Consider the following 26,588-nt stretch of genomic DNA (forward strand, 5'->3'; position numbering starts at 1 on the left):
GTACTCATTTTCCAGATAACACATTAACTATTTTGGCATCACTGTGGTCAGAATACCTCATAGAATCCAAAGAAGGGATTAGTGTTTTTATTTTTTTGTTTGTTTTGGTTTTGGTTTATGATTCACTAGCCACAGTCTACTGTGGCCAGCTTTGCCTGAGCAGAACACCGATGTGGTGGGGGTGCTGGGGCCGAGCAGAACTTCAAGGTCATGGGGATGCTGAGGTCTGTGAAAGCAGCTGCCATTTTTCCCATGGTGGAAGATAAACAAAAGAAGGAGCTAGGGCAGGATACAGTCCGAGGACACAAAGCAATGCCCCCAGCCCTCTACTTCCTCTAAATAGATCACACCCCTACTTTCCATTCCCCCCCCACACACAGTGAAATGAAATCAAGGGATTGATCCAATGACCTGGTCAGTGATACGGGACATGTGAGTTATTACGCCTCCTCCACACAGTGCGATTTAGAAATGAGGCAGGAAGTGAATAATAATTAACCTTGAATGCTTCAATACTACAGTTGCTGTGTCTTGTCCTGTTACTCAGTTCCCAGTGATAGCAGGACGATCGACGATCACAAGCAGAGCCTGCAGAATGACTCCCAAGCGCTATGTGGAACTAAACGACGGCCACCACATTCCTGTGCTTGGCTTTGGAACCTTTGCCCCAGAAGAGGTAAGGATGAAGAAAGAAGCATCAAGTTGAAAGAAAACAAGGAGGGGTATATGGGAGGGGTTGTGGGGAGGAAAAGGAAGGGATAAATGTTAAAACTATATTGTAATCTCAAATTTTTTAAAATTTAATAACATTATACATTTAACCTTATTTAAAAGTAAAATAAAATGTTTCTTAGTTCTGCACAATTCTATATATGTATTTGAGTTAAAAAAAATGGTTTCCTATACTAATGATTTGAAGGATTTTCTCTGTGCTTTCTTCCTTTGGTGTCATTGTTTCAGGATAATACAGTGCTGCTTCAGTTACTGTGGCTTTGTAGCCTGTCTTGAAATTCAAGACTACAGTGAGATAAAATTTCACCTTTGAATAGCTGTTACTAAAGGACAGCAAAAAGCAAACTCTGGTGGGGGTGCAGAAAAAAACAGAGCACTGTTTTTTTTTTTTTTTCAATACACTGCTGATGGGAATGTAAATCAGTTCAAACACTAAAGAAAACAATATAGAAGCTTCTAAAAATAGAACATTTATATGATCTAATCCTAACCTCCTCCATCTATAAAAGGAAATAAAGTCAGTATGCTGGAGTCATTACTCTCACTAATAACAGTTATGAAATGTTGTCAATCAAACAACGGATGCATACGTTGCTAAACGCACATGCACACAGAGAGAGTGGGATATTGTTCAGCCACCAAAAAAAGCTAAATGTGTCATTTTTATAAAGTGCGGGAATTGGAAGATGTTTTAAAAATAAGTCAGACACAAAACCCAAATATGTATAAAAACTACATTTGTTGACTTAAATGTAGAATAATGGTTCTTAGGTTGGAAATAGGTACCAAAACAAGGATAAGGGTTAAGTTCTGGCGTGTCAACAGAATGGTGACTATCGTTTGCAGTGATATACATGTATTTCAGTAAAGGGGATTGAACCTAAGCCCTTGAACATGCTAAGCACATACTCTATCATGGAAAGCTATTGCATACATCACCAGGCTTAGCACAAAAGCCCTACATTTTGAGACAAGATCTCACTGTGTTGCTCAGTCAGATCTTGAACTCAGGAATCGCCTTCCTCAGTCTGTGCCACCAGGTCTGGCCTTATTTTATTACTATCTGGAAGAGAGTAGCTCAAAGATCTTAAATGAATTATAAAGGAGAGGGAAATGCATCCACAGTGTCTATTTTCAAATTAGACCCTGGCAACCTTAATTTTCATTATTTTGTAATAGAGAAGAATGCCAAATTTTTTAATTGTTTGCACAAAGAATGGAGTTTGTGAATGTCCGCTTTCCTTTGGGAGAGTGACGTTTTAGGGTGTTCTGACAGAATATATCTATGTAAATAATTAGGAATTGGGAAATAATTAGGATGTCTCAGCTAAGTAACTAGGAATCGAGTCTCTCCACAGCTTTCCTGAAAACAATATACTCATGTATTCTCTAGGCACAACATGATGGGAATTAAGTGTGTTCTCTGTTCTGTGTGGAAGTAGAAGAGACTTCCAACATTCTTTCCTCAGTATCTCTTGAAGTGTACACTGTCTTGGCTAGTCTTACTTTATAACTGCTTTAGTCTCGGGCTGAAAACTTTTCTCAGGTGCCTTTAAAAAGAAATGACCCAGTCAAACCTGGGAAGACACATCACCCTGAAGACAGAACTCATGCCACACAGCAGAAATGTGTAGTTTGTAAATAGCTAGATGTTCCAGAATTAATTCAGTCATACAGATCTCTAAGTACTCCTTTTGGTTGCTGTTCTAGGTTCCCAAGAGTATGGCTATGGAAGCCACCAAAATAGCTATAGATGCGGGATTCCGCCATATTGATTCAGCTTATTTCTACCAAAATGAGGAGGAAGTAGGGTTGGCCATCCGAAGCAAGATTGCTGATGGCACTGTGAAGAGAGAAGATATATTCTACACTTCAAAGGTATTGTGCACTGGTGTGCAAATGAATGAAACTGATGTGTTGATATTTATATGATTTGATCAGTAAATAAATTAGGCATATTGGTCTGCTGTTTAGTTACATATGTTCAACCAGTGCTGAAAACAGGAAGCTGATAACCACTCCTCACCACTGTTTGAATTTGTAGCTCTAGTGTAAAATTACTGGGGTTTTTTTTTTTTTTTTTTTTTTTTTGTCTTAAAGCAGTGTGATTTAACATGGACAGAGCTATGATAAAACTATAGTTTCCTAATCTCTTGGGTAACTGATATTTCTTAAGATTCTTGACATCCAATTTTTACTTTCATCGGTGACAGAGAAGAAGAAAAATTTTCTTCCTAAGTATCTCATAAAACATTGCTAGAGTCTTGTATTGTGCCTAATGCACATTAAAATCTTGGCAATATTTTCTTTCATTTATGTAAATGAAAGGAATATTAACTCTTTCTTATTGAGTGAATAGATAAAGGAATAAGACAGACGCCTCCTTTGTAAACTCTTGCGAAATATATTTCAGAGGTTGGTTGTTACTGTTATTATATCCAATTTTTACACAAGTATTAATAATTTCCTTCCATTGTCCTATAGATTTACTAATAAAATTCAAATATATATCAAAGTTTACGTTGTTGGTTAGACAATGGAAAACTCAACATTTGGCAGAGTATTTTTGCTCTGTGGTCATCAGTTTCCAATCAGTTTTAAAAGTCTCAATTTTCACTCTCTAACATTTGCAGCTTTCCCCCACATGTCATAGACCAGAGCTGGTCCAGCCTTGCTTGGAACAATCACTGAAAAAGCTTCAGCTGGATTATGTTGACCTCTATCTTATTCATTTCCCAGTGTCAATGAAGGTAAGCAACCAGCATCTTCATCGTGACCATAATTTCATTGGTGATTTATTTAGACCTAAGCAAATAGATAGAAATGTAAAGCATGTATCATGGAACCCATTCAAGATAAGTCATGGGAAAGGCAAGGAACCCAAATCATGGTAGACTCGTGGATTGGGAAAATCTTGAGAACTGTACACACACACACACACACACACACACACACACACACACACACACACACACTGACCTTTTACTACAGGTTTGTCTTTTGTTCCATTTCCCCCCTCCATTGGTAGCAAATGTGGCTTGTTCAGGGTTCAAGGTTATTTATATTCAGTACCTTATCTACATCTTCCTGCATAAAAATTAATCTTGATTTAGTCTTTATCCTTGCTATGTAGCCAAAACTAACATTAAATCTAGATCCTTTTGCCTCCATATGCTGGGATTATAGTATGCACTATCATGGCCACTGATCCACTGACATCTGATAACTGCACAAAGTTGGGCAAATGTCAGGAACAAAAATGGTGTTTTAATATATAAAGTGGGGGTCTCCAAAGGTAGAGCACTGTGCTGGCAGATCACACATTCATTCTTAGTTTTAACAGGTTCCAGCTATGTTGACCTGCTGGTCTCTTTTTAATCGTCTGAGTGCTGGGATAACAGTGTACATCTGCACACCCAGCTCATACTGCATGGTTTTGAACTTTTTGTTGCAATTGGCTGCTTTATAGTCATTCCTTAAAAAGCTATGACTTTATTCTCATTGGTCAATGTCAGTGAGAATATTACAATATAACTCACAGAGAAGAAAAGAGATTAAATGAACTGATATAGTATCTGGAACGTGGCCAGTACTTGGTAAATGTATGTGTTTTCCTATTTGTCAAATAATATGTAACAAAACAAATGATAACTCTTACTCCGTGTCTAGGAATAATGGCAATTGTACCCATCTTGATATTGTTTAGTCTACAAACAATGACATTTGACTATTGATATCTTCCCCATGATTCAATCCCCTTTGTATGACCCTTGACATACTGCACTGAAAATAAAGAAAAACAAAAAGCTTAAGATCGAACACAGATGTAATCAAGACGTAAGCCATAAATGGTGCTTTTTGAGAGACATTAGCTGAGGTTAGAAAACTATTTGCTCATTAGGATGTTTAATCTTATGACCTGGAAAACAGATTCCTCAGTAAGCACATGCAGCATTCTGAAAAGAATTCAAACCCAAGGAATTAATGGGTCACACTTCCTAGGTGGACCCAGCTGAGTGGTGTTGCCAGTGATTTTTTTTTCTGACTCATCTTTGATATTTAGAGAAAACTAAAGAGTTATTCCGACCCCAGTGTCTTATCTACTTTCCTATTTTCATGTTTTCTTTCTTCTTAGTTCATACTTCTTATAACTGAAAATTTAAAAAGGTCCACAGACCCAGCCTGGATTTATGCATTTATTCACTTGCTTACTTTTGAGATAAGGTCTCACATAGCTCACCAACGAGTGGAGGGTGAGCTTGAACTTCTCATCCTTCTAGCCCCATCTCCTAAGATCTGGAATTGCAGCATGTGCCACCATACTTGATGCATGCGGTGTTGGGGATTGAATCTAAGGCCTTGTGCATGCTGCATCACACACTCTACCTACCAGCCAAGCTGTATCTCCAGTTCCTTAATGGACAATGTTTAGCTGCCATGTCTAACCTTTGACCTTTGACATCATGCTTGGGGAAATTAACGCTGATGGGAACACTAGCCATGTCAAGACTGCAATTTCTTATTTGCTGGGGATTGTGCCCATGTAACTACCAACTCTCTCAGTGGCAGACAGATGTTTCTCTGGGGGAAATCACACTGGTATTAAACAGTGATGCAGGTCGAAAAGACCTAGGGAAATGTGAATTAACACATATAGTAGGTGTTAGAGAAGAAAAGTCATCTGTCACCTTGAATAATCCTTACAACTTCATAGGCAAAATCTTTTGCAAATATAAACCTAATGTATTCAAATTATGAAACCTAATATACACATATTGTATACATTGCTATAGGGACAGTCATAAAATTGGTGAGATGGTTATAATGGCTGTTTCTATTCCAGCCAGGCAATGATCTTTGTCCAATGTATGAAAATGGGAAGTTAGTATTTGACACAGTGGATCTACGTGACACATGGGAGGTGAGTATTGGGATAAAGACCATGGGGGAAGTTAAGAAAGGGAGTCAGGTCTCCACTTCACATGTGAGAGTCAGACATGCAGCTTTAGATCAAGAAACTCGTATCTTTACTAGAGTTATTCTGCTGCTGTGGGGAGGAAGGTATTATTGGACTTTATTAGAAACAACTGGGAAGGCATTGAGGGAAATACACTCCACTGTGTGCAATAGACTCTCTGCCTCCTAAGGAGAACAAAGGCATCCATTCTGTCATCTTCTGCCCATATTTAAACTGGTTTCTCTCTTCTTAATAACTAATGCAGCTAGCTTTATTTTCCTTCCCTGACAGTGTTCTTTCTAGCAACACAACATTGTGTTTATAACCATCCATGATCACCTTCATAAAGTATTCTTTACTACCTTCCCCTACCCCAGGCCATGGAGAAGTGTAAAGATGCAGGGTTAGCCAAGTCCATCGGGGTGTCCAACTTTAACCGCAGGCAACTGGAGATGATCCTGAACAAGCCGGGGCTCAAGTACAAGCCTGTGTGCAACCAGGTGCGTGGTGTGTGTGTGTGTGTGTTCCTGAACATATAAGCACAACTTACTCAGTTTGTATAGTGTTACTTGTATGTATGTTTTCAAGGCTGACCATTGTATAAACAACTGATATAATGATGTATTTAAAAATAACTTATTCTTTTTATTTTGTGTGTATATGTGTATGAATGATGTCCTTTTTTTGTCTTTTTCTGTTTGTCTGTCTGTCTCTGTCTGTCTCTGTCTCTCTCTCTCTGGGGGGGGGGGTGTGCAGGCATGCTATGCTATGGTTCATGTGTGGATGTCAGAGATGAACCTTGTAGAGTTGGCTTTCTGTTTTCACCTTTATGTGGGTTCTGGAAATTGAACTCAGGTCCCACCAGACATGTGTGGCAAGCTCCTTTACCCACCTCTCGCTGCTCTGATACCCAAGTATACCCAGATGTCACCAGCAGACTCCATACCAAACTTACTCTTTTGTCCTTCATACCTGCCCTCAGGAGTCTCCACCGAAACTTTTGCTTTATTGGTTCAGTTCAAAATCCAAAGTTCAGTGAGCATCTTTCCCATGTAGCATCGATAGTTCTTTTCTCTGAGTTTTATCTGCATTCTGCGGTACAGAGTTAATTCACCTTTGTAGTGGTGAATTAGTTAAATTGCTTTGACTCTGACAGGGTCGAGAGCACCACTGCATCCACCCAAGAGCTCTCTGGATTCACAAATGAAAGACACACACACACACACACACACACACACACACACACACACACACACACACACAAGTCAGTTCAATGGTTTGGGCACTTCTAAACCTCCCCAAGGCTAGCAAACACTCTCCATCTGGAATTCCTGAGTTAACATTTTTTTTTAAATCTATATTTCATCTCTGCTACCCCAGATCCAACTGGGAAAGTGGCCCGCCCTCCCTCTCTCCCTCCTTCCCTCCCTCCTGCCCGCCCTCCCTCTCTCTCTCTGTCCCTTGCCCACAAGTCCTGTCCCATCTCCCTGCCCAGCCATTGGCTGCACAGCAATTCTTTATTATCAATCAAGGCTAGCTGGGGGCAGGGACCCTCAGGTCTAGAAGCACAGCTTTTGGGAGACGAAATAAGACAAAGCATTAGAACCAATTCCCAACATGCCTTAGCAATGTTTTTACTTTTTTCAAAAGGAAACTTGATTCCTTATGAATTTCACATCATGCACCCCACCCAAATCTCAATCATCTCCCTTTCCCTTCATATCTGCCCTCGCAACCTCCCCCCAAAATAAAATTAAAAAAAATAATAATAAAACAAAAGCTCACTGTGCAGGCTGTGATGTGTCACAGTGTGTCACACACACCACTTCGTCCACACATTTTTCATTGCAATGAGTCATTGGTCTGGTTGGACACCTCCGGTTTCTGATACCCTATCACACTGGCTCCTCACCAGGACTCTCCTCAGATATCCTGTTGCTGCCCTGTGTCACGGAAGTCCTGCAGCTTTGGATCTGCAGGACCAGCCCCTTTATGCACTCCAGCAGTTCATAGATGGGAGAGATGTTGGAGTGGACCAACTCAAAGTCCTAGATCTGGGCCTGGGTGGTAGCTAACTGGTCAGCCCATCCAACAGCTCTCCCACACCCACACCACCAGGGTAAGCTCTTTAGCACTGCCTGGGCTAGCTCACCAAAGGCTGCAGCAGGCAAGGGGCAGGGCCAGCTCTCCTGCTCTCATCATCTCAAACCATACCACCTGCACCCAGCAAGGGTCCTGTACCCGACGGCTCTACTGTACTGCCCAGATGAGGTGCGGGGGCCCACACTCTCTGGAGCACTGTACTAGCAAGAAACTGAGCCAACTCTTCCAAATGCCATAGCCTGTGAGGGGTGAGACCAGCTCTGCGCAGCTCTTGGATATCAACATGGTCCCAGGCAGCAGCTCAGACCTAGGACATCCACATGGTCTTTGGTGGTAATGTGAGACCCTGATACTGTATGGCCATAGACCCACACGTGGCCCTCAGCTGCAGCAGTGCCAGGACCTCAGGCATCAAGACAGGCTACTCACACAGGCTATCTCTCCACCCGGGTCTCTTCAGTTCTGCCTCTTCTCATAGTGCTTAAACCATCCCACTTCTCTTGCCCCCCATCCCTCCACTGCATACTTCCACATTTGTATTGACTCACACTGTGGACCGCCCACACTGCAAGCAGGAAGGAAGCAGGGGGGAGAGGACCCTGGGGAAGGGGGCAGGCAGGCAAGCCTCTGGGTGACTTTAGTCCGCCTGCTCTGTGGCCTGTTCTTACTTTTAAAAAGAGGATTATTACTTGCAGTTGAGATTTTCTATTCGGATTTCACACAGTATAGAGTTTTCAATCCAGCATCTTTTACTTTATGAATGTTTCTTTTTTCATGGCCGTGTGAAGTTTTCTACAGTCTAGTACCCTTCTATCTTGTCCACCTACAGGTAGAATGTCATCCTTACCTGAACCAGAGCAAGCTCCTGGATTACTGCAAATCAAAAGACATTGTTCTGGTTGCCTATGGTGCTCTAGGCACCCAACGGTGTAAGAAATGGTAATAAAGATTGCTAACTAAAGCTGGACCATGGCGGTGCACATCTTTAGTCCCAGCACTTGGGAGGCAGAGGCAGGGGAATCTCTGAGTTTGAGGCCAGCTTGGTCTACAGAGTGAGTTCCAGGACAGCCATGGCTACACAATGAAACCTTGTCTTAAAAATAATAATAATAATAATAAAATAAATAAAAAGAAAAGATTGTCACTAAGATGTGACAATATTTTATGTGTCACTCAGACACATAAAATATTTTCAGTTTTACAATTCTGAGAGTTTCTGGTTTTGGTTTGTTTGTTTGTTTGTTTTGGAATGAATTCAACAAGCTAAAATAGGAGGGGAAATCGACCACTGAAAATACTCCAGATGATGCTAGCCTCACTGGGTTAGGGGTCATATTTAAGAATCCTGGGTCTAGACTGAGCACATCCGTTTGTTCTGTAAGCCTCCTAACACATTAAATCTTGACCTCAAGCAGCCAATATTCCTTTCTCTTCAGGATAGAGGAGGATGCCCCATATCTCTTGGAAGACCCAACTCTTTGTGCCATGGCAGAAAAACACAAGCAGACTCCAGCCCTGATTTCCCTCCGGTATCTGCTGCAGCGTGGAATTGTGACTATCGCCAAGAGTTTCAACGAGAAGCGGATCAAGGAGAACATAAAGGTGAGAAGGCTGTGGGTGGCAGGGCTCCTTCACAGTGTCTCTCCCACGGAGGCCTCGTGTGAGCTCCCAGTCGAGTGTCTGTCTCTGGCGTTTCCTCAGCGTGTATGCTTCACATGCACGCATGAGCATTTTCCTCTCCACAATAGCATTCTGGATTCATGACTGTAAAGGACTGGGATTGGCTCCGATTCACCGATGTGCTCTCAAGCCTTATGCAAATGAAGACCTGTCATTCAGTCCCTGAAATGAAGGAACTGGACCATGTGATTTTCAGCCCACATTAAAAACTCATGTTATAGGGTTGGTGGCCCCAAGAGGAGGGCAACAGTGCCAGCCAACCAGAGCTCCCCAGGGTTTAAATCACCAGCCTGGGAGCACAAAGAGAGGCACCCATGACTTCAGCTGTATACTTAGGGGAAGATGGTCTTGTCAGGCATGGGTGGGAGAGGAGATCCTTGGTCCCATGAAGGCTGAACACCGAGTGGGGAGGAATTCGAGGGTGGGGAGGGGGCAAGGGAGGTAGGTGGGGGCACACCCTTGTGGAGGCAGGAGGGAGGATGGAATAGGGGGCTCCTGGGTGGTGGGGGGAATGGGGTAAGGAGATAAAATCTGAAATGTAAACATAACATCCAATAAAATATGAAAAAACTCATGTTACATGTTCTTGATGCTCATAAAGAAGAATGTTCAAACACTGATCCATCTGTGGGTTGATTATCTTTATTTTCAAGTAAGAAAATCCTATTGCTTAGATAAGGACAAGTCATGGTGACCTGTCCCCTGAACCTTCACCCAGCTGATACCCTGTTCTGAAAGATATCTGTACTCCCCCTGAATACCTATGCTCCTGTGTCATCCCCTTCCCCACATCCTGCATTTTTGTGTTTATAACCCCTGTGTTAAAAAGTAAAAATTATGATTTGATAATAAAAAATAGAAAAGAAAGAAAGAAAGGAAGGAAGGAAGAAAGAAAGAAAGAAAGAAAGAAAGAAAGTGTTGTTGCCTATAACAGTCATCCAGTCAGCCAGTTTCAATATCCAAGTTTAAAATAAATGAAATTAATAAATTGATGCTTTTATTCCCCGTTTCTCCCTCTGGAGTCTCTCTATGCAATCCAGGCTAACCTCAGACCCACAGTCTTCTGCCTTTAGCCTCCAGAGAACTGGGATTACAGATGTGCTTTATACTCAGTGTAGGACCAGATACTTGAAACTTATTTTTGTGTCTAGGCGTAAAACTGCCACCCTGTCGTTTTCATTCTCCAGGGACCATTGTAAATACAGGCCAGGCAAAACTCAAGCAGTGGGGAGACAGATGCCACCCAATGCTGGCAAAACTCACTTTGATGGTCTCGTAATGAGTGAAAATTGTTTTGATCTTTAAAGCATTACAAATTTCAATAGCAACATCCTTTTTGAGGCAGCTCCTGAATCTTTTAAACAAAGTACCATTGGCATTTGAGAAATTTCTGATTACATTAGAAAGGGTATTTTCAGGTTCTGATCACTCATTAGTTGGATATACACAGCTGAGGGTATCCATGAAAATGATTGCTATCTCATATATGTTTCAAAAAGTGGTCATTAGATTTCTCTGGGTCTTGTGTGAAGTTTGTCCTGTGATCTTTGCATATGACAGATGTGTTTCTTCTCCAGCCTCTTTTGAGTTCTGATTTTTGCCTGTAGTGTTGTGGTTTCAATATATTATACATAGCAATATTCTTGCATCCAAGTTTTATTTGGAATTCATTAATAGTTTTATTTGATCTTAGCCCAAAGGCTGAGAAGCATTTCATTAATAATTTGAATCTTTTTTTCTTGCTATTATCTTATGGAAGCTATTATCCCCACACCTTTCAGCCTGATTAGCTTGTGCTTTTCAGACCAGCAAATATGTGGTCATACTAAAATCTGTCTACTTATGTGACAGGTTTTTGAGTTCCAGTTGCCAGCAGAGGACATGGCAGTTCTAGAGAGGCTGAACAAAAATTACCGATATGCTATGGTTCATATGTAAGTAACCTTGGAAAATACATCACGCAATTCATTTTCTGATGGCAAATTTAATATGGTTGTTAAGAGTGGCCATAATACTGACTAGTGGGGTCAGTGTGAGATGGGAGCTTTTGGGAACTCTGGTCTCAAATTCTTCACAGAGAACTGTTATATTAACAGGGTGCCTGCAACCAGGGTTAACTTGAATCACCACACATGGGCATTTGTTATTCCACAGACTGCGTGCTAGCCAATGTTGCTGACTTCATACCAACATGCAAACCAATGTATTTGACAACTATATAGTAGATATGCATTATGGATTTTACTGGAGCCTATTTAGAAAGGTCCAAAATTTTTAAATATTTTTATTGCTTTATATTTGTGTTGTTTTTCAAGTGCGGAGACCTAAAAACTATGTAATGAGCTACTTTGACATGGAAGTACATCCCATAATTCTGTCCTTTTCATTTCTAAATTAAATATAGTGTTTTACACGATAGACAGTGAATTAAAGCTTAATGAATTATAAATTTAGGATTACCAGCACTAAACCATATAGACTTACATATATACATGTATGTATGCATATTTACATATATCTGTATATATATACATCACTGGTTCTCAACTTGTGTGTCACACCCCATATGGGGTCAAGTGACCCTTTCACAGGGTTGCATATCAGATATCCTGCATATCACCATAACAGTACCAAAATTATAGTTATGAAGTAGCAACAAAATAACAAAATAATGGGGGGGGGGGGAGTCACCACAACATGAAGAACTGTATTAAAGGGTCATAGAATTAGGAAGGTTGAGAACCACTAAGAAGAAGTCTTATACACACATACATATACGTTTGAATCATATCTGTAGAAATGCTGTACACAAGTCCTAATCAGGTTCTGGTTGCACTGAATGTTTTCAGTAAGAAGGGATGAGATATTGCTTCAGTAAACTGCTGATGTAGTTGATAGAAAAGAACATGTTTGCACATGTGAATGCCTAAACTCCATAATCTTCCAAGCAGGGGAACAAAAGTGAGATAATTTTGTTATGGCTAACAGATATTTACTACGCAGCCATTTTGTGGCAATAGGACAGATTATACAGCCAGTAAATAAAATCCTTCTCTTGTGATAATGGTCAGGAAAGCCATTCGTTCTACAGTTTGAGCCTGCACTATACATTTCTTTACCATTTCAGTACTTCTGCTCACCCCAATTATCCATATTCGGATGAATATTAACATGGAAGCCTTTGTCACGACATCAGCCCGAAGGGAACAATGTGTGAGATGCTATGAATGCTGATCACTGTCACCTCTGGGTGACGCTGACATCACCGTCAACCCACACTGAACTGCACTGAGAGGGCTGAGCATGGTGTTTTTGTGATACTTGGAAGACAATAAAGTTTTGGTCTATGAGGTACATGTAACCACCTCTGCTGTCTTTTATTTGTATGGTCTGTTTCCATCTGAGTCACTAAAGTAAACTAGAATTTGGGTGTTGACAGGGAAGGGAGTGAATAGTCAGCTTGGAAGGATTAGTGGTTGGGGGTGTGGAGTTGAGGAGAGAAGACTTGAACAATCCTCTGCTTGAGATTCAGGGATATGTTGATAGGTTTACCATTTAGACAAAAAAAGGACTTTTCTCCCAAGAGCCAGAGTTGAGGGTTAAACCTAATGTCTTTGTGTAATATAAAGGGATTCGTGCCAACACTGTGAGGAATTCATTGAGAGGCTGAAAACCAAATTAACTGACAAGTGAAAAACTGCTGAGTACTTATTCCGTGTCCAACTTGCTTAGTTTTAGAAATAAATTTGGATTTGACATGCATTTCCTTTCAAATATTTTTATTGATTATTATTATTATTGTGTACGATGGATGTTACTGTGGGGACGTGCATGTAACAGTGCACATGACAGCCAGAGGACAACTCAGCAGTGGGGTCTCTCTTTCCATCATGTGTCCTGGGGACTGAAGTCTGGTCATCAGGCTTGTGTGACAAACTCTTCTCCCAGCTGAGCCATCTTGCCTTCTCTCTTTGAAGTATCTTTAAAATGAAACAAGTATATACATACATATAAAACGCAAAATAATCTCAAATTCATTATTCGTGATGCACTATTTAAATGGTAAATAATACATTTAAGACAAAGTCTTCAAACTTAAACCATTTGAAAGCAGTGCATGGACATAACAGGACACTCTCAAAAGCCATCAGCCTTTTGCAGTCTCTTTTACAAAAGTGCACACGCATTCTGAATACATTTAGGAGGTTAAAGTTTGAATCAGCGAGTTTTGAGGCTCTAAACCTTCATTTCAGATGCCCTTTTTGCAAAGCACAAGACAGTGCCATGTGTAGTGGTAAAAAACAAAGGTTGTTAAGAACATGCATACTTTTTTTAAAGTTTATTTTATATAAATGAGTACATTGAAGCTGTCTTCAGACACACCAGAAAAGGACATTGGATCTCATTGCAGATGGTTGTGAGCCATTGGGTGGTTGTTGGAACTTGAACTCAGGACCTCTGGAAGAGCAGTCAGTGCTCTTAACCATCTCTCTAGCCCTGGACGTGGGTACTTTTAACACAAGCTTCCTTCCAAGTGCCTTTCTTATGGCAGGTTTTATCAGGTCCCAGAGCAGCGATTCTCAACTGGTGGGCTGTGACCCCTTTTGAGGTCACATACCAGATATACCGTCTATCATATTTACATGACGATTCATAACAGTAGCAAAACTACAGTAATGAATTAGCAACGAAATAGTGTTAAGGTTGGGGATCACCACACTATGATGAACTGTACCAAAGAGTTGCAGTGCTAGGAAGGTGGAGAACCACTGTACCAGAGGCTTTCTGAAGCCACCACCCTCAGGAGACACATAAGTCCCCAACCTGCTCATCCCATATCATGTCCATGTACCTGAAGAGTCCCTGTCTTAAGTTAGAGGAGGCATTAGTTTCACCTGCCCTGGAATCTTGGGTTAGTTTTTAAGTTTACTTTCTCCCCTGGTGACTGCAGATGTATTTGTGGGTTTAAACACCATCTATGGACTGAGAAACCCTAATCAGTATCCACAGCACAGCCTTCCCCTAAACACTATAGACAGGAAGCCCGATAACACTCCACAGCCTTGCTTCCACTTAAGGGACATCTGGAACTTGGTGCTTTTCGAAACGAGTTCCTTTGTATCTCCTACTACCTGCTGAATTTTTCCAGTATTTGAAGACTATATGAATGACATTCAGTCATTTTGCCCAAGAGATTTTACTGTTTATATTTCTACATCTTATTTGTAGTCAAGAGATCTGAGTAAAAAGAAAATCTTAGAGTGTGTCAAGAGTTCTTTGTAGCTGACTTAGACACAACACAAACACACACACAAAATTTGAGGAAAGCACCTACAGTTGGAATGTTATCAAAACTGTTTTAATGACAATTCAAAATACCTAAGAATAAATCTAACATTGATTCCAGAGATTCCACAGAGAAAAATAATAAGATATTGAAGAAAAATATTAAGACTTGAACAAATGGAAGAAAATGCTTTCTATTCCTATAATAAGGAAGATGACATACTAAAATACAAATTTGTATAAAGTAATATATACTTTCACACAATATATTTTATATTTTAGTAGTCTTGTCTTTAATTGGATACAATTTTCATCAGTTGTATATAAAACATTAACGAATGACAGAAAATTTACAAAAATATAATGGAATCTTATTTCACTAATAGTGACCATTCTCAGTTCTGGGGACTTCTCTGAGTTGAGATGAATACCTGAAGCAAGGGGGTTTAAGTTGCCTTTGAATATATCTGTCGTACCTACTCATGAAGCAAGCGTGCCTTCATGAGATTAAGGAACCCAAAGTCTTGCCATAAATCAGAATGTCTGAGAACATTAGAAAGTTTTATTACATGAACACAATTCCCAGAGAACAGCACCATTGTAGGAAGCACAAGTGAGCCACTAGGTGGCGCTAGAAACCTCACACCATAGGCAAGCATCTACGTTGGTTTCCTACAAGAGAGAACCAAGTTCCGTGAGCTTGAGCTTACGACTGTAGCTGCAGGTGACTGTGTTACACCTGGAAAGTTCATACTCACTCTGCTTCTCACATAGCATGGTCTGGAGATGTCTAAACTTTCCAGATATTTCTGGGCAATTTAGAGTTTCTACGAGAAGAATGAGTGACTGTTTTGTAGACGTCATAGCTCCGCTACATCTTACATCTGCTAACATCTTGATACAGCCCACCATGTGGGGGTGAGCATCATTGCTGGCAACTGGTATACCTGGGAAATGAATATGGATCGAGGAGAGCTGAGACCTGTGTTGGGAGGACACACATTTCCATCACACTTAAATGAACCATAGTAAAAATATAGTATAAAGATAGTAACAGTAACGTCTTGAATCAGAGAGCTGGATACCACCGTTTTGTCTGCAGGAGCCATGGAACAAATTCATCACATCTGAGGAAGTGCCCAGGTTAATGTGACAGCAGGACCGCAGATGAAGATACATTTATATGAAGGCTTTTTTTTTAACAATCTTTGATTAGGTAGTGATATTGCTTGTGCCTTTTGTGGTATTGGGTTCTGCAGGCTTGGATTCTTCAGAAACCTACTTTTAATAAGGGTTCTCAAATGCTTCCCCCTCCCCCACAACCCTACCATCCAAAAGTAGAGGAGAAAACATGGTAAATAGAACAATGGGGTGTGGACCTGTTTAGAAGTTGTTCTTTGGGGCAATTCCAATCTCTGTGATCAGGACACCAGCAGTCCAGTTCAGTAGTGTCAGGATGTCAAACACGAATCAGCAGCAGTGGCACTGCCCAGCAGAAACAGTCAGGCCTCCGCCAAATCAGCACAAGTCAGCAGGAGTGACCCGGACCAGCTGGGACGCCAGGGGGAGTTCTCTGCTATGCCTCTCTCAACAAAGTGAAGATCAGCGAAGACATGAGACCAACGAAGTGTTACAAGGCTAACTCTGCAAGCACGCTGTCACTATCTGGTAAATCCTGTTTATGCTGTCTCCAAACATCACATGTCCTCCCACAAGTCTTGCCTCAGCAAAATACCATGTGAGTCCGAATCACATTACATGACCAGAAACTTCCACTCCAGGGCTCTGGAAATGTCAAGAGTAGCTAGGTAGGGACTTTCCTCAGAGTCTAACCGAGGAGTCTGAGCCATAACTGATATCAAATGTGTTGGGAACAAGCAAGAGAAACTTACTCTAAGTACTACCGTTTTGTTTTCAGACTCCATTGAACCATAGGGACAAACTGAACTCAAGATCTCAGGCCCTAGGGGAGTTGGGGACTTCCCAAAGCTGGTTTCTATTGTATTCCAGTTTCTATTGTAGGGAAACAGTTGTCTGAGTTCAGACATCTCAAGAACAATGTCTCCATCTTGCTGCAGAATCAAACAAGTTCATGTTCCCAGTCCCAGGGACCAACTTCCATCCTAATTGATGAAAACTCCCTTGCTCAGCCCCTCGTGTCAATATATGACTGGGCAATGCTATAGGCCATCCCCCATTGCTCGATGGTCTTACCCTTTAAATATGTTGTACAATGTCCCTTCAGGGTCATAGTGCAGCTCCCGGGGCTGTTCTGTGGCCCTAATCGGTCAGTAGAGGCTTGAGGACAATACATTTCTGTCATCTGCATTGACCTGGTGTTTGAGTTATGTTGGATGTATGTTGGATTTAAGTAGACCCCACAACAAAATGCAGTCAATGTGAAGTGTTGTGGGGATACAGGACAGAAAACGTGTGGACTCACCTTGGTTAGGTAAGAATTCTGGGAGAGAGATTTTCTATTTCACTATAAAAATAACATTTGAGATGTCTCATAAAATATGCATGAGAATCTAACAATAGAACAGAAGGACATTGATGCTGGCACTTTGGCAACACAAGGCAGAGTGTGGTCCACAGTGGGCAATGTGGCTGTCAGCACAAAGAGGCGAGTGGAAGCAACAAACAGAGAGGACACTAGGAAGGGAGGTCAGAACAGAGTGCCAAGAACTTTCAGATGATGAGGACCCATGAAAGGCTTCTAGCCGTTGTGTCACACTTGGACCTGTGCCTCCTTAGTGACAAAGAACTGATAAAGTGGAGGAAGGGTCGAAGCTGGAGATCCAGGGAGCTGGCGAGCATTTGCAGAGTTAAGCCAATGTCAGCAGCACTTGTCCCATTTAAAAGGGGGCAGCTGGCTCTAACTCCTGCCTCACAGTCTCAGGAAATGGGGTGTGGAGTAGAGAGCCTTCTCACTTGTGTGAATGAATAAAGCTGTACATGCAGCTGCTAACAGTGGCTCTTGCTCTTCCCTAAATGCTTACAAACTACCACACGGGGCAAACAAAACTTCCTCTGTCGAATTTCTCCATGATTAGAAACAAAAGAGATTTAAAATCCATATCAGAAGCTAGAGGGATGACTCAGGTTAAAAGATGGGTTGCTCTTCTAGAGGACTCTAATTTGACCCTCAGCACACACACAGAGACTCACAGCCATCTGCAACTCTAGTCCCATGGGGTCTAATGCTTTCTCTGACCTCTCCAAGCACCAAGCACCAAGCACCAAGCACCAAGCACCAAGCACCAAGCACGAAATGGCACACAGATAATACATGCAGGCAAAACACTCAAATACATTAAATTTAAATTTTTAAATATTAAATAAAAATAAAATAAAATCCACAACACATGGTTTGGTAATTACTGATTTTCCACCAATCAACCACCAGGCTGAAAGCAAGTCAGATTAGCTTCTCTGAGGCCCTTTGTACAAGGTGGCTGACACGGTTACTATGTATGTTTACTGTATAGCACAGACCTTGCAGACAATAAGTACTCCATACGCATAGGCTTCTTTTGCTGCTGTTATAGTATCTTGTATACTGTATTATTGGCCAGTCAATAACGCTATTCTCCATTTCACAAATCAGAATTGAACTTTTCTTTGGCTTCAATGCACTACAAATAACCACTTTCATTTTTTTTTTTTTTTAAAGAATTCGATTCTGCAGTTTTTGTTTCCACCATGATAAGAACAAAATTATTGGTCTTTCTTCCTGAGAACCACACAGATCATGAAGACTTGATATGATCTGGCTCACTATGGGAGAGTTGACCACCAGATGGGGATACTTTTTGAGACAATCTGGGGCATTATAAAAGGTGGACCTACCTGGAGGAGGTGAGTTTCTGGGGTTGGGGTAGGGTTGCTTATTGTTTTGAGTTGATCTCTGTTCTCTCTTTGCTTCCTGTCTGCCCCCAGGTGCTCAGCCTACTCCTCCACCCACTTTTCCCACCACAAAACACTTCTCATGGACTCAACTGAACTTTCCCTCCCTTGAGTTGTTTATGTCAGAGATTTTTATCATAACAGGACCTCAAATTCAGCAGCTCTTCTCCCTTAAAACATGCTAATCTTGTTTTTTTTTAAAACGAATCTTTTACTTACTTGCATGTCTGCTCAAGTCTTTCTTTTAAATTTTTTTGTTGCTTTAAAAATATTTTTAGGGGCTGGAAAGATGGCTCAGAGGTTAAGAGCACTGGCTGCTCTTCCAGATGTCCTCAGTTCAATTCCTAGCAACTACATGGTGGCTCACAACCATCTATAATGAGATCTGGTGCCCTCTTCTGGCCTGCAGACATACATGTAGACAGAACTCTACATACATAATAAGTAAATCTTTTTAAATATATATTTTTTTAATTTTTAATTATGTCTATGTCTGTGTGTCTGGATAGGTATATGTGTACATGAGTACAGGTGTCCATGGGGCTGGCTATCTCAGACTTCACTCAAGCTGGAGACACAGGCTGTTGGGAGGAACCTAACATGGGAGCTGGGAACTGAGCTCAGGTCCCCAGCTATACATGCTTTTAACCACTGGTCCACCTTTCCAGCTCATTTTTTAAATTCTGTTTTTATTTATCATTTTGTGTGCTTATATTTGTGTACACACCTGTACAGGACACGGCACAAGCTCAGGAATCAGTTCCCTGCCTCTACCGTGTGGGTCTCAGGGATCAAATTCCAGTCTTCAGTCTTGACAGTAGGGACCTTTACTTGCTGAGCCATCCTGCCAGCCTTTTTTCCTAATGGATGAAGTCTTGAACATACATTTTCAACTTCAAAAGCTTTCTAGTTTACATTTTGAGCAAGAATGAAATTTTGATGGCGTTTTCAATCACCTAATGTCAAGTTAAAACTAAAGACAAAGCTGAGTGCCTAAAATGAAAACCTAAATGTAAAAGTACTTCTGTAGCTAAAGATATGTGTTGGATGTTTTACACTCATTGTTTTAAATCCCTGGGATTTGCTTTTGGTTAGAAGGTGCTGAGTAGAACATGCAACCATCATACAGCTTGGCCCTGCCTAGTGTGTACATTTGTCTTCTAGCAAACCAGGAAAGGCCAGGTGAGCACACAGAAAATAGATTATTGTTATAATGTCTTGGGCCAGACTCACAACTTCAAATGACCACTCAGGGTGCAGCAGGGGCCACCTCCATTCCCAGGTTCTCTTGTGGATGAAGCTGGAAAATGGTCTGAGCTCAGAAGTCCAGGTCAGATTAGACAACACAGTGAGACCCTATTCCTTAATAAGAATGACCAAAAAAAAAAAAAAAAAAAAAAAGCAGCTCACAGAAACGTAAACAGAAAGAGACTTTATTGTATTTACTGTTCTATATGATTTAAAACTCCATGCAAAGCTGGATATTAGGTTGAAGTAGAAACTTATGGTTTCTTTGGAAAGTCAGTTGTGTCAGATGGTGTTTTGCTGGGGCAAACACATGAAGGGGTGTTTTCCTGAAGTGGACACAGGTGAAAGGATATTCTGCTAAAAGCAAGCACGTGAAAGGACACGTGATGAAGGATTCTTTGCTAACGACACATGTGCATTGGTTCACCTTACACTGCATTGCTGAGCTCTGACTGTTGTGACTCCATAGAGAAAAACTCACCAAAAAACTTCTGGGGTGTTCTAACGGCTTCTTGACACTTCCTCAGACTCGGGCTGGCTTGCAGAATGATAACAGCTGGTCCAGACTCAAATGGGATTTTGCTAAGACAGACTCACATGCTAAGGCAAGACACATGATGAGGCAAGACCTTTAGAAGACACATAATGTTTGAAGGGACCATAAATAGGACTCAAGGGACAGTGATGGGAGCTGGCTTGCATAGCTAGCTTTGCAACGCATCATTGGTGTCACATCTTAGCTGGCCTTAGTTCATTGAGAGAGGTACTGCAAAGCCTCCTGGTATAATTGCTCCTGCTGGCTCATGCTGATTTGGCTGAGGCCTGGCTGTTCCTGCTAGGTCATGCTGCTGATTTGTGTTTGCTATCCCAACACTACTGAACTGGACTGTTGGTGTATTTGTGAAATGTTTCTGAGTGGATTGAGCTGCCACTGCTGATTCCTTTGAACTGAGCTGCAGATTGGATTTGCTCCAACGAACATTATCTAAGCAGATCCACTTCCCCTGTGTCCTAATAACCTTCCTTTTCCACTGTCTCTTGTGGGCAATGGGTTAGAAGGGAAGTTAATGCATTTAAGAACCCATATTAAAAGTAGGTCTTTGGAAAAACTGAAGCCTACACCAGGCTCAGTGCGCTAACCAGGCGCTGTTTTCTGCAGACCACTACCTTCCCACTTGTGCTTTCCCATGTTAGCATCATTTGCAGAATCAGACCCTGTTCAAGGAAAGGCTGTCATCATTATTTGAAGTTCTAGATGGCTGACAAAGCATTATTTCTGGGTATGTCTGTGAGGGTACTGTTAGGGTCTAAGAGTCACTGAAGGAAGACCTCAGACTCAAATAGTATGCAAAAGCAAAGGGTGTTTATATTGAAATTACCAGCATGCAGAGGTCAGCCATTCATCAAAATTGCAATGACCTGAGGGGTTCTCAGGCCGCCTTTTATGCAAGGCTAGGGGAAAATTCTAGAAGGGTTAGGTAACCTCTAATATGATTGGTAGGAGCAAAGCAGTGACATTAATACAATTTTGATTGCTCACTATGTTAGTTTCATTATATTTGGTGAGACCTTGAAGAATTTCAGAGAGCAGCTCAGCTCTGGCCTTGTTAGTGTTCCCTGCCAGGTGTCCCTGGATCTGACTCAGCTCTGGAACTATCCTCCCTCATTCAGGGTCATCACTGACTAAAGACTCATTGTCAGTGGCTTTCTCTGAGGAGCCCAGTTCGCCTCCTGGGAATTGAAATTTTTCCACTTTTAAGGTTTTTATTTCTCAGTGGACCTCTCAGTACTACCCAAAGAGACTGGCATCTGCATTAGTGCACTGAGTCAGAAGATTGCTCTTCCCAGTGTGGGCAGGCACTGTCAAATCCACAGGGTGCCTGGAGAGATTGGTGTAGGATAGATGAAATTTCTCTCCCTCCTTCTCCTTCTCCCTCTTCCTCTCCCTCTCATGCATACACCCTCTGAATATGGAGAATCATCTCCTATCCTTAGACATAAAATCACCAGGTTCTCTGGTCTTCAGACTCCAGGACTCACACCATCAGTCTCCCAGGTTATCATGCCTACAGACTTGGATTAGGCCGTGTTATTGAAATTTCTGTTAGGAGTTATACATAGATTTGGTTTATGATACTTTTCATGTACTTAGAATAGAGCTGAATCCAGAGAGGGTGCTCAATGGTGCATTTATGGATGGATGGATGGATGGATGGATGGATGGATGGATGGATGGATGAGTGGGTGGATGGATGGATGAGTGGGTGGATAGATGGATGAATGGGTGGGTAGATGAATGGGTGGGTAGATAGATGGATGGATGAATGAGTGGGTGGATGGATGAATGAATGAGTGGGTGGATGAGTGGGTGGATGGATGAATGAATGAGTGGGTGGATGAGTGGGTGGATGGATGGATGAATGAGTGGGTGGATGAATGGGTGGGTAGATGGATGGATAAATGAGTGGGTGGATGGATAAGTGAGTGCCTACATAAAGGAGGTCATGAAGTCCTAACGAAAGAACAAGGTAAACCATCCTGTTATGCTCAGGGATCATCGAGAAGCATATTATCAATGTCTTAGGGTTTTATTGCTGTGAAGAGACACCATGACCAAGGCAACTCTTGTAAAGGAAAACATTTAATTTGGACTAGCTTACAGTTTCAGAGGTTTAGTCCATTATCATCATGGCAGGAAACATTCCAACATCCAGGTAAAAAGGGTGCCGGAGAAAGAAATGTGAATTTTACATCTTACTCCCCAAGCAGCAGAAGGAAACTGTGCTCCACACTGGGTGTAACTTGAGCATAGGAGACCTCAAAGCCAGCCCCCACAGTGACACACTTCCTCCAAGACCACTCCAACAAAGCCATACCTCCTAATAGCGCCACTTTGTATGGTCCCAACATTCAAACACATGAGTCTATGGGGAGACAACCCTATTCAAACCACCACAGTAACATAGGGTATAAGGTAAGAATTAGGAGAAAACGAAGCCAAACAAATAAGCTGGAAGCATCACATGACAGATACATACACAAGCTTCTGTTCTGAATACAGCAAAGAGCTACTGCCTCCAGCTTAAGTAAAGGAGTAATATCACATTAGCAAGTTACAAAAGCCCAGCCCAGACAGAAGATGAACTTGAGAAGAAGCACAAAAGTCAGGGACTCCACTTAAGGGTGGATTCCTCGTTCTAGCTACATGGGTTACTCAGTGCAACAGATTCCTTCGGCTTGAGTTTTGGAAGTCCTTAGACACACATTGTATCAGCTGAATGGACATTTTCTTCTTGCTCTGTTAGACATCTATCATAGGCAATTTGGAGCCAACTTCCTTCTACCAAATTTGTCAGACTCACTAGTGTACCTCCACAGAGGGATTTCAGGCAAGAGACGAATATTGACCTCAGTCTAAAAGATTCCAATTGAATTGCATTGACAGTGTCTCTTATGGCTCTCAACAAAATGCTTCTCAGCAGAAGTGCAGGCAGGAACTGACCTCAAGTGGGCTGGTGAGATACAAAGACAGCAAGCAGAAGATATTCTTGGAGAGTTCAGAGAATAGTGGATAGCATCCACCAAACTAAGGGGACTTGAAAACCTACGAAAGTGTAAAAGTTAAGAGTCTAGATTCAGGCACCAGCCTGCCTGTGTGTGAATTTTCCACTTACCATATAAACTTTCACAAGGTGTTGATATTTTGTCTTCATTCCCCCACCCTCTGTTGAGTAGACAGAACAATAACGCTTATGTCATAGGACTGGGGGACAAAGAGTTAATATATAAAAAGTGCTTGGAACAATGTCTGGTTCAGTACAAGCACTTGGTCAACATGGCAGTGACTTCTATTTTATTATTCTGTCTGCATTCGCCAACCTTGAGGATGTGCAGTGATTGTCTTCCAAGGAGAGACTTTGTGTGTGCCATCACTGCCTGGCAACACCAAATTACCTTTATGAGAAAGATATCCATGTATCTAAAATACTTCCTCCCTCGTTCTGAAGTCATCAACACGAAAGACGGAACAGGTAAATCAAGACTATTTTCAGCAAGAGGCTTATTTATAACGCCGTGATCTAGGTCAGGAAATCAAAGAGAGACAATGCAGTGGGCTGGGGCTGGCAACAGGATTCTGTTACATTTTCCTGGCTCCCCAGCCTCAGGGTCAAGAAAAAGAGGCAGTGTTACAACCCAGAGAGGTAAACAAACCTGTCAAGCTTTGAGCACACAGCACGAATCCTCTGCCTCACCCTGGGCTCCCATCCCATGATAGTGGTCTCTGTTGTCCAATCCCAAGCCATAAACCAACAAAGAAGCATGGGGCCCCAAACAAAGGCTGCACATTGTTCTGTCAGAGGTAGGAAAGAGTGACACCCTAGTTCCATTTCCCAGCTGCCACTTCTTTGACCTTTTCTTCATGGTCACACAGGATGACTCATACACCCCTGGAAGTACAAAGTTTTGGTGAGTGAGTGTTTTCATTGGAAGTTACTATAAGCTGAAAGAAAACAAAGGCCTAGATACTTACTTCACTCAAATAACCTTTGACCAAACCACCTTCTCTCCCTTTCTTCAGAACTAGTGATTAACTAACCATTTATTAACCAGAGCAGGTTGAAAATAAAAATGGATTCAATTGATTTTTTTCTCTTTAAAATCAGTTCTATTCCCACACACCCGGCAGGGGAAATACCATGACAGTGAAGGTGGTTTTCCCAGGATGCAACTCATCCATTACATCCAGCTGTGCTGCTGACTCCTGCAACTTCTCCAAACGTGGGAAACAACTGCATATTCGTACCAGTGGGGAGCTGTGCCATGTGCCTCTCCGAACTCTTTGGAGTTACTTAAATATTTAATTCATAGATCAACAACTATTTTAAAAGGTGCGATGGCTTAAGTTTATCCTAAAGAAATACACGATAAAGATGAAGAGCATAGGAACATAAGACATGCTTGCCAAAAAGCATATTTGCTGTCTCTTGAGAGTCTTCTGTGTGGGATGCGGAGAGGGCAAAATAGCCATGAGCAGAATAATTATAGCACAGGCTGATCGTAGTTTAATAGCAGTGTAAGTGTACAGTGCTTTCGAAATGAAGGGAACACTTGCTATGCTGGGAAGCCAGTGCCTGAGCAAAGGGCACTCGCAGAAAAGATTACTCAAGTCCAGAGCCTCACACACACTATTTTAGAAAACATGGTATGTGAAAAGACATTGTTAAAAGCAACTTTGGATGTCCTGTGCTTTACGTTCATACAATGCAGAACTTTCCAGGTGTCTTCAGTTGGCCTTGAAACGATTAAATACGATCATTACTTTAACAGACATTTATTGAACACTTACTATTAGCTAATAAGCTACTATAATTCAGTCCTTCTATAACAGAACCCTGGCGTGCAGCCAGCCTGACCACAGACCCGTGCCATTTCCCCTAGAGTTGAGAGAAAATGAGAAAATGTGTATAAGAACAAAATAGTCTCGTGAGCATAAAAGAGAAAGCGTATTTTAGAAGAAAAATGAAATTAGACTATATGAAGTCAAGATAAATGAAAGCAGCCATGGTCTTTCAACCAGAGGAAATTTTTGCAAGAGACATATTACAAGGGTGACTGAGTCGCTGAGACATAAAATCTGTAACGCGCGCCCCCAAAATCCCTTTTCGCCCGCGAATAAGGACAGGAGGCGATACGGGTTTACTGCCACGAGGAACTTTTTACTACTGCACACGATAAAGCGGAAAGACCCAAGAAACCGGAAGAGGGTCCCTTAAATACACCCTAGAGTGACGTATTCACTTCTGAATGGCTGCTTGCTCACTACCCAGTATTACGCCTCGGGATAGGCCAGTGGTTTGGCGCTCTTTCTGCCTAGCAGCTGCGCAGAATGATTGTTTATTGCTGGGGAAACATGTGGCCAGCGCCATGTTGGAAAAACGCATGTGTGCAGCCACAGCGGCTCGCTACAAAAATCCATTGGTGGGAGCATACTCACATCGCAGACACTAAAACACCTGGCTGAAATCAAACCTAAGGGATGGGGAGGCTGATCTGGGCTCACAGTTTCAGGGTGCATTTCACTCTTTATGGCAGAGAAGTTGTGATGAATAGGTTCTGTCTGTGGGGGTGGGAACACAGGCAGTAGCTGTTCACACTGTGAACCAGAAAGCACTCACCGCTGAACAGAACCAGGAGTGGTGATAACAACCCTCAAAGGTCCACCCCTATCAACCTGCTTCTGTCAACTAGGCTCCACCCCCTAAAGGCAGCAGAGCCTTCAACACAGCTTCACAAATTGAAGACCAAACTCTCATGTGCCCTGAGGAGGACATTTCTAGTTCCACACGTGTCTCAGGTGATCCAGAGATGACCAGGATGTGTGAGCTAACACATTTAGAGCTGCAGTGTTGATGGGGAGGGAGGGTATTAGCAAAACCTAAAAGATGGGACTGTCTGGGTTGAAACAGAATCCCTGGAGAGGTTCATTGGTCCTGAGTCTGGACCATAGCCAGGGGTGGGGGTGGGGGTGGGGGTGGGGGTGGGGAGGTGTTTCCAGAAGGAGTTGGAAACATGGAGACTGCTGTAGACACCAATAAGAAGAACAGAGGCAGGAAAAATAGCCCCATACCCCTCTGCCTCTCCCTTCTTCTTTCTTTCTTTCTTTCTTTCTTTC

The 26,588-nt window shown here is 41.9% G+C and overlaps 1 protein-coding gene and 1 long non-coding RNA gene across 2 annotated transcripts; one reads left to right on the forward strand and one right to left on the reverse strand.

Annotated features, from left to right (window-relative positions):
• Nucleotides 1–478: 478 nt before the first annotated feature.
• LOC117705421 (prostaglandin-E(2) 9-reductase-like) lies at nucleotides 479–12,833 on the forward strand. The gene is made up of 9 exons (XM_034498063.2): nucleotides 479–676; nucleotides 2,443–2,610; nucleotides 3,366–3,482; nucleotides 5,576–5,653; nucleotides 6,067–6,189; nucleotides 8,622–8,731; nucleotides 9,229–9,394; nucleotides 11,324–11,406; nucleotides 12,600–12,833. Exons 1-9 carry the CDS (start codon nucleotides 596–598, stop codon nucleotides 12,640–12,642), a joined length of 969 nt encoding a protein of 322 aa, XP_034353954.1. The 5' UTR covers nucleotides 479–595; the 3' UTR covers nucleotides 12,643–12,833.
• A 401-nt stretch (nucleotides 12,834–13,234) lies between these two features.
• Nucleotides 13,235–26,410, reverse strand: LOC143441809 (uncharacterized). Its single transcript, XR_013109499.1, has 2 exons — nucleotides 24,128–26,410; nucleotides 13,235–13,452 (listed from the first exon to the last, which is right to left on the reverse strand). It is a non-coding gene; the product is annotated as an uncharacterized LOC143441809 (long non-coding RNA).
• Between the last annotated feature and the right edge of the window lie 178 nt (nucleotides 26,411–26,588).

Source organism: Arvicanthis niloticus, chromosome 3, assembly GCF_011762505.2.
Source record: "Arvicanthis niloticus isolate mArvNil1 chromosome 3, mArvNil1.pat.X, whole genome shotgun sequence".
In the NCBI taxonomy this organism is placed as follows: domain Eukaryota; kingdom Metazoa; phylum Chordata; class Mammalia; order Rodentia; family Muridae; genus Arvicanthis; species Arvicanthis niloticus.

Coding starts and splice junctions, on each gene's coding strand:
- LOC117705421 (XM_034498063.2), top strand. CDS start 596: ATGACTCCCAAGCGCTATGTGGAACTAAACGACGGCCACCACATTCCT. Junction 3,483..5,575: donor ATTTCCCAGTGTCAATGAAG/GTAAGCAACCAG, acceptor TTTCTATTCCAG/CCAGGCAATGATCTTTGTCC. Junction 9,395..11,323: donor GGATCAAGGAGAACATAAAG/GTGAGAAGGCTG, acceptor CTTATGTGACAG/GTTTTTGAGTTCCAGTTGCC.